The sequence below is a fragment of the Stegostoma tigrinum genome, chromosome 30 (genome assembly GCF_030684315.1).
Source record: "Stegostoma tigrinum isolate sSteTig4 chromosome 30, sSteTig4.hap1, whole genome shotgun sequence".
Taxonomy (NCBI): domain Eukaryota; kingdom Metazoa; phylum Chordata; class Chondrichthyes; order Orectolobiformes; family Stegostomatidae; genus Stegostoma; species Stegostoma tigrinum.
The window spans coordinates 24,267,351-24,276,039 of record NC_081383.1 but is presented as its reverse complement, the minus strand read 5'-3'; the positions used below and the strand labels follow the sequence as shown (position 1 = coordinate 24,276,039).

At 39.8% G+C, this 8,689-nt stretch overlaps 1 protein-coding gene across 1 annotated transcript in view; it reads right to left on the bottom strand.

Annotated features, from left to right (window-relative positions):
* Positions 1–2,028: 2,028 nt before the first annotated feature.
* LOC125465654 (mucin-16-like) overlaps positions 2,029–8,689 on the bottom strand; it is a 120,067-nt gene continuing 113,406 nt past the window's right edge. Inside the window, exons 72-73 of the mRNA XM_059638429.1 lie at positions 3,029–3,141; positions 2,029–2,468 (exon numbers count right to left, since the gene is read on the bottom strand). Coding sequence (XP_059494412.1) covers positions 2,376–2,468; positions 3,029–3,141 — 206 coding nt within the window. The 3' untranslated portion in view covers positions 2,029–2,375. The remainder of the gene's footprint in view (positions 2,469–3,028; positions 3,142–8,689) is intronic.

Sequence of the window (8,689 nt, the reverse complement as noted above, 5' to 3'; positions counted from 1 at the left end):
GTTAACTGCTGGGGACTTGGTGCTAAAGTGTAGGGGTAACCCAAGGCTGAGGATGGTACCATGTATGGACCCCTGAAAGTCCAGAGCTCTTTTTCTGCATTTTTGCAGGAAAGGGCTAGTTCTATGGCCTTTTTGAGGTCCAGCTATGGTTGAGTAAGTAACTTCCTTTGGGTCACAATAATATTAATTCCACAAACTAAGTGATGTCTTAACATTCCTTGAAATGCTCACCCGTGCTTAGTGTTTACCAATGTCTTCAGCCTCATCAAGAATTCAATAACAGGTGGTCTATCTACCATGTTCAACCTGCACCACTACAATATAACAGATGATTTGGGGTCATAGTCATCTGCTACCATTCCTGTCAGTCAAAAAATTCTGACTGTGGATACTGGAAGTCAGGGTCCCACAAGCAGTCAAGAGAATGAAGTTTTGATATGGTCCCCTTATATCATGTTTGCTTCAATAAGATATCTGATTCTTCTGGCGTACTCGGGCCTATCCTCCACAACCACATCATAAGGTTCGAGTTTCCCAAACAGTAATGTTCCAATACTTACCTGTCACGGTCTTACAGATCTCGTTGAAAGGCAACACAATTGGAAACTTTACTCTCTTCGTCAATTTAATAGTTCAGGAAGCCAGACCAGAAAGAAACATTATTTATTGTTGAACATCAAAATAGAGCCACTACTCGTGGCATACGTAGGCTAGTCCTAGCCCAGGACAGGCAATTGTAAAGAGTTCAGGTGATAAGTTTTAGCTGGGCAGGCCGTTGCCTGTATCCAAGAGAACTCCTGCTCATTGAGTTCCACAGGGAGGTTAATTAGTGATTCCTTTTGGTCTTGTCATCACACACACAAATGCCAGGCAATGACCACCTCCAATAAGAGACAATCTAACCACAGCATCTTGACTTGCAATGGGATTATCACCATATCCCCCACTATCAAAATTATGGGAGTTATCAATAACCAGAAACTGAATCAGACAAGGCATATGAACACAGTGGCTACAAGAGCAGGTCAGTGGCTAGAAATCTTGTGAGTAATTCACTTCCTACCTCTCCAAATCATGTCCACCATCTACAAGACACAACTCAGGAGTCTGATCACGTGCCTGCTAGACAGCAGTTCCAAAAATACTCAAGAAGCTTGACACCATCCAGGACAAAGCAGCTAGCTTGATTGGCAGCACATTCATGCCTGCCACCATCAATGATCAGTAACAGCAGTGTTTACCCACTGCAGAAATTCACCAAAGCTCCTTAGACAGCAGCTTCAAAACCCGCAAATACCTGCACCTGCTTCAGGCAAGATCCTTTCCAAACCGCTCACCACCCTGACATGGAAATATATCTCATCCCTTCAGTGTTGTTGGGTCCAAATCCTGGAATTTCCTCTCTGATAGCATTGTGGATCTACTCATAGCACAGGGACCACAACAGTTCTAGAAAGTGGCTCACTGCCATCTTTTCAAGGGTACCTCGGGATGGGAAATAGATGCTGACCCCGCCATCAACACCCACATCCTATGAATGAATAAAAATTCCTCGCCGTGTAATCACTGTTGCATGCTCCTTAGTGTTGGATTTCTATTTGCCAAATTTCAGTAAAAGCACTTATCCAAGGTGGAACAGCATTGAGGGTTATCCTGTGGAGAAAAGCTGAGTCTCCACCTTTGTTCTGTATACTGCTAGTTTTGATTGATGAAAATGTGTAGTTTTGAAGAAACATCCAGATGCAATGGTGTTAATAATGAAATATGAAATGAAATATAAGTAATTTATTCTTGGCTCTCATTATTTTGACACGATTTACAAAAATAGACAGCTTTTAAATGTTCATCACCCAGAAAAAAAATTATAAATATTTTAACCTACTTCTTCTATTATTCAAATATTTTAAATAGTTTCCAATAATTATGTAATAGAATTCTTAGATCACCACAGTACTGATTATTATTGAAGTTCATATCATTGATATTCTTGTAGGTGACAGAGATAAATCTAACATTTAATATGATGCAGATGTATGGACTGATGATAATAATTTACTGCAGCTGATACACAATGAAAATATTCAAGACAGAGGAGTGTGACAAGCATTTGCCTCTTTTAATATTTTTTAGCTTTAATACCTGAACATTTTGTCATCAGTATAAAATATTCTTTGACTGCTATTTTCCTTCAGTGCTTTTCTTCAAGTAAAGTCTGAAAAGTTTCATAGAGGAATGCAGAGAGTTGCAACAAATAATTCATTTGGATTAGTTCCATTTAGTTACATAATTGTAACATGCTATTTCTACTTTAATCATTTTCTAATTTGCATTTTTGCTGTTTATCACCAGATTTTTCTTATCATTAATGCTTCTTGTCAGTAGAATTTTTGATGTGGAAAGTAGAAGCCAGCAGGGTTTTGCATCATGTTGTAGGACCCCTGGTACTTTCTTTTCAAGCACAATGCAATCTGAAAGAATAAAATGTTGGTAACTAAACAGATGAGAATTATCTCCCCTTCTGGCCACTGAGCGTTTGGCTCCTGATGTGTTCCACCTAGCAGCAATATCTCAATTTTTACTTGGGTATTGCGAAGTTAATCTCTGGTCTGAATATTGACCAATATAACTTTAGAATTTCTGTATAACTTTCAGTTTCTTTTTATCAGGTAATGTTAGTGATCTGATGTGGTTTATAGAAACTTTTCCTCCCTTATTTGCTTATTTTGCTCTCTTTGAACAGATAATTCTCTACAAATGCTGACTTGATCTGTGTTTTCAGCACTTTTTTTATGCTTAACACATGCATGCTTGAGAATATTTTTAGAGGAAACGTTAGAACTTGTTCTGCCTTACAACAATAATTATGCACTGTTAAATCGTGGACATAAATGATTCCTCTGACTTGTTTGGCTCATGATGTTACATGGCATGCCTTTATTCTGATCTTACTTCTACAATTTCCTATTGTATTCTCTACACTTATAGATTTCAGCACTATGCACAATATTGTATAATCTGTTGTACGTACCAGTATACCTCCAAGGACGAACAGAAATAGAATAAGGAGTGCAGTTAGAACGATGAGTATGATTCCCCAGTATGGAATTTCTACTTTGTTACTGGAAATCGGTGCTTTAGCTTCTGCATAAATACAATACAAATTGCAAAACAATTAATCGTGAAATAAATGTGAATTAAATCTTACAGTGCAAGTGATGTACCACAACTTATAAGGTACATTTGTCAGTAAGTTGGAAACTATATGGGGGTCATTCTACTTTTTTAAAATTTTGGGTGAAGGCAACTGTTGTTAAAATCAACTAGACTCAGAGATAGAGCTACATCATAGCTCTGATTCTGTCAGCAAAACTTCCATTGGGAACTATCCCTTGCATAGCCTTATTTGAATGAGTTCAAACATGCAACTCATAGTGGACTATTTTGAAAAGGTTGTTCACTATATCTGGTGTGAAAAGTTAATTTCAACTTTAGATGAATCTAAAATGTCTTACAGATATGGTAGTTAGCCTCAGAATCATTATTCCAAATATGATAGTCTGGATGAAGCATTTAAATGTACCAGTGATGGTGTCAGATAGTGGTCTTGTGGTCAAGTACTAATTCTGACGGTACTGTGGCTGTACCTACACCGAAAGAACCAGAAAGGCTCCAAAAGGCAGCTTACTGGCACTTTCTGAAATATAATGAGAGGTGGGCAATTAATACTGGTTTTGCTAGTGATGCCCAAATCCCAAGAACAAATCAAAACAAGCTAGATGATGCATTGTACAGAGGTACTTGATTCAATTGGTCAGAGATAAAGGTATGAATGTAGGAAAGGTGTTGAAATTGTCTGGCTCACAAGAAATCTGCAGTCTGTAAGAACATTCATAAAGCAATTTTTTTAAGGGAAAAACATTAAATTACGATATATACTTTTAATCAATCCATTCAGAAATATTATGATACACTTATGGAATAGGTGGGACTTGAATCTGGGCATTCTAATCCAGAGGTAGGGACACTACCACTATGCCAGAAGAGGCCTACGGAATCATGATTGACCACAAAAAGGTTAGAATATACCAAGCATGACTGGAATTGTAAATTTTAAGTTGACCAGAAGTGAGCCAGAACAGCTGTCAGAGTTAGCATTTAATACTTGAAGTAAGATGGATTGTTTGCAACCATTGGCAATATGTTGAATATAGGCAGTGAAACATGTAGATTGGTGCCTAGTATATTGGTAGCAGTGATGATGATAATGATTTGTTATGGCTCACAATCAGTATGTAAGTACAGCTTTAAGAGACACACTTAAGATATAATCACTGTATGATAGCGAGTGTCCTGAGAATGTAATGGTCTTAGGTGTTATCTTGCTTGGGACCACTTGCAGGACAACATGCTTTGAAAGCATGCTGCTCTTCAGTGACTGAATCGTCTAATACTAGCCAAGGCACTCATGTGTCTGTGTAACTGAATGTAGTAGACAGCTATTAAAAAAACTGTACATAATCATTCAGTTCCTCATAATCCACACCAAGTCTCTTATGTTACAGGAGATATCATAAGCATTGCCACATCTGGCAAATTGACCTCAGCATAGGGGAAAATTCTTGCAGATGCTGAAATCTAAACCGAAAAGAAAGAAATATTAGAGATCACAGCAGGTCAGGCAAAATTCATGGAGTGAAAGCTACCTAGCATTTTCAGTCTGATGACTCTTCATCAGAGCACCCTTCAGCTCTGATGAATTGCCATCTAGACTTGAAACGTTCGCTTCTGCGTCATTCCATCATTCTACAGTAATTTGCTGTGTCATTTGCATTTGAGTTGCCAGATCTACTGAGTGACTCAGACTATCTGCCGATGCATAACTAGTGATCACATGATGACTGCCTCACTGCCACACCAAATGTCATGACTATTGACATGATGAAGCAACAAAGCAACACTGAACTATTTGGGAAGTAGCACTCAGCAGAACTTATGTCACTGTTTACTAATAATTTCTCTGAAAGCCAGCACTGTCGCATTCCCTCAATGTGGAGGTGCTGGTGTTGGACTGGGGTGGATAAGGTCAAAAATCACACGAGACCAGGTTATAGTTCTGGAACAGTGAGGTATTCTATATTATTTGCTGTCTGCCTGGGTTGTCTATTAAGAACTCATCCACTGGTGACGCTAATAACAGCAAAACTAATTTTCCATTCGCTAACTGTGTCACACCTTGTTTCTGCATTGATCTTCATAGCATGTGCTTGGTTGTAAAACAAAATAGAGGCCACTTCAAAACTGCAGATCAGGTGAAATCATGCCGTACCATGTATGGACATCAACTAATCAACCTTGCATTCTCTTCCTTCCTGTTTCCCACGTGCTATAATTTGTCCTAATGCTCCCAAATGGCTACCTAGGTGCATGACTAGTGGCCAGGAACACCTCTGACTTTAAGAGGCGAAGAGTACAAATGACCTTGGAAGACAACTTTTGGTAATTCCAAGTCTAGAGAATCTAGTTTCATGATGCTCATTCACCTTTGTACACACAACAAACAACTGTGACATCAAAGGCATGAGCAGAGTGACAGGCTTGGGTAATGAATGCAGTCATGCTGAGAGAGGACAGTAGGATTTTGTTCCACGGTTGTGCATGGGATATCAACCTAGCCATCCTGGAAATCTATTGGAGGACAGATTACTGAACTGCTGTGACACCATGACACCAGTTTGCAGACAGCAGTTCACAGCTATGTTAGCAGCAGCCTGAGCTTGCATGGAAGCATGTCTGAGATTGCATTCAGTTGCTAAATGGTTTCTGCAGCTCTTGCTGCAGTAGGCTTAGGAGCTTGGATGTCAGGCATGGTTGGATCCACAATGGTGCAAATGGAGTTGGCTATCCTTTTCATACTAAGAAGAAAGGAATCCATGCTGTGTGCAAAGCCCTGTGCCAATTTGGGGGTGCCCCCCCACCCAACCCATGTTCCTTGACATTGACTATTGGTTCTCTGGCAGGCTTCACAAAGCACAAAGCAATTCGTTGTGCAGGGCCACCAGCTTTCATCAATAGATGCAGAGTAAGTGATAGCCTGGTGTTACTATTACTGCATTGTAAATCCAAAGACCCGGGTAATGTTCTGGGAATCTGGATGTGAATCCTGCCACGGCAGATGACGGAATCTGAATTCAATGTAAGTCTGGAATTAAGAGCTGATAATAACCGTGAATGCATTGTTGGGAAAACTCATCTGATTCTGTAATGTCCTTTAGGAAAGGAAACTGCCATCTTATCTGACCTGGCCTACATGTGACTCTAGATCTGCAGCAATAAAGTTGATTCTGAACTGTCCTCTGGGTAAATTAAGGATGGGCAATAGATGCTAGTCTAGCCAGTCAACTCCTCGTCCTGTGAATGGATAAAAAAGATGCCTTTTGAAGTGCGCGTTTGAGTCTCATGGAGTGGAAACAACTTTGACCTCTAGTACATTTGGCCATCTGAAAGTGAATGGCAGTATGGCTGTGGTGTGACTAGTGATGGGTGTGGATTCCTATGTTATGATCTTCTGGATGTGGATGCTGGTGGGATGGTAGGTGAGGATAAGGGAAATGTTATCGCTGTTGCGGGAGGGAAGAAAGGGGTGAGGGCAGACGTGAGGGAGATGGATCGGACCTGGTTGAGGGCCCTGTTGACAAAGGAGCTGGGGAATCCTTGGTTGAGGAAGAAGTTGGATATTTCAGAGACTACCTTGATGTTGGCCTCATCTCAGCATATGCGATGCAGACAGTGGAACTGAGAGAATGGGATGGAGTCTTTACAGGAAGCAGGGTGTGAGGATTATAGTCCAGATAGCAGTGCTTTTCACCCTCCCAGCCTGATCGTTAGCGTCTCCTTTGACCGTCCAACTGTCTTTCTCTGTCTTTGGGCTCTATCCCATCGTTTACTCCCTACCCCACCTACCTCCCTATTTTCTGCATATAATCTGACGTTTTCCCAGCCACTATCAGTTCTGAAGAAGGGTCACCGGACCAAAAACGTTAACTCGGTTTTTTCCTTCACCGATGCTGCCAGACCCACTGATCTTTTCAGGAAACAGCAATACCTAGTTAGCACATTATTAAATGTTATAAGCCCATTTATAAGGCATTGCATGGAAGAATGAACAAGAGAAAATGATGCATTGGTTAAAGCATTCAGTGCAGTCCCAGAGGAAATTATGTGTTCTTAGCACTTGGAAGAATCAATAGAACTATTTGTCATGTATTTGTAACACGTATCAAGATGTTGCATGTCTGGAGATTTAAGGATGAATTAATTAGCCTGTATCATAGTTGGTCTGAGGGATGAGAATTTGTTGGACTTATTTCAAACCAAGGGAGGTTTGACATTGGAACAGGTAATCACATTAAACATTGAGGCAAAAACAAAGGACCCAACTTAACCTGTTCTGCAAAGAAACATTGGGAATCCTTTTGGCATGGTCAGATGGGTAGGCCCTAAGATGGCACCGTCATCATCCCAAAGACAACCAAAATGCTAAACAGTGGGATTCAGCGTAATTGACTAAATTTAAGTTGTACAAATATGGGCCAAAGCAGAACCATTGGCAATGAATGGCCAGCAGGGATAGCTGTCTGCATTAAAAGGAGTATAAGATATTAATTGCCTCAAAAACAAAGGAAACGTCTTGCTAAAGGAAAATTTCCAGAGCATTGAAAATCATACACAAGGTTTAGGAAAATAAAAATACAGTTTAAGTCAATGACCTTCTAATTGTGGTCTGAGAGAGTTAATGCAGATTTTAGACCATGAATTTGAAGGGTTTGAAACATAAGTCAATCTCAACACAGGAGCAAGTGTTTCAGTATTTGGAAACATCTTGCCATGGTTAAAGTCTGCAAGGCAGATCAGTAAAATAAAACTTCAAAGTCCAGGAGGCACAGATCTTCAGGTTACTGGGCAAACTACCACAAAATGTAGTTGTAAAGTATGAGATGTTGATGTCTCACTCGATATACTGAAGAATCCTATTAAATTGTTATGCAGCAATGCACATATTTTTCTGGATCTCACGGAGAGAGTGGATACAACTTTTCAGAATTATGACATGTCAGAGTTTCAGCCAGAATTTGCAATATTATTCAAAGTTTGAGGCAAATTGAAGCATAAGTATCATGTTATTCTGCAAGGAGATGTTAAGCTGATCTGCTTGTTTACTCCCAGGAAAATTCCTCATCCTTTGAGGAAGGTAAAATTACAGTTAGACCACATGGTTGAAAATAGAGACATGTCACTAGACACAATAATGCTCAGGGTTAGTGAGTGTCCCCAAGACAATTGGAGAACTAAGATTATGCTTGAATCTCCATATTGAATAAACAAGTTAGAAGAGAAATCTGCCTTATTTTGCCTGTCAATAACAGTTTGGCCAAATTGCCAACAAACATGCTTTTCACAAAACTGGATGAAAACAGTTCATTTTGCCAGATGTCCTTTCACCATAAGTCAAGGTTATTGGCAACATTTATTACACTGTTTTAGTATCATTATAGAGGAGTCTGTGAACTACAAGATGCATTGCAGAAATTCACCAAGGTTCCTCAGACAGCATCTTATAAATCCATGACCACCAGTATTGAGAAGGACTAGGGCAGCAGCTACAAAGCAACACCACCATTTTGCAAGTTCC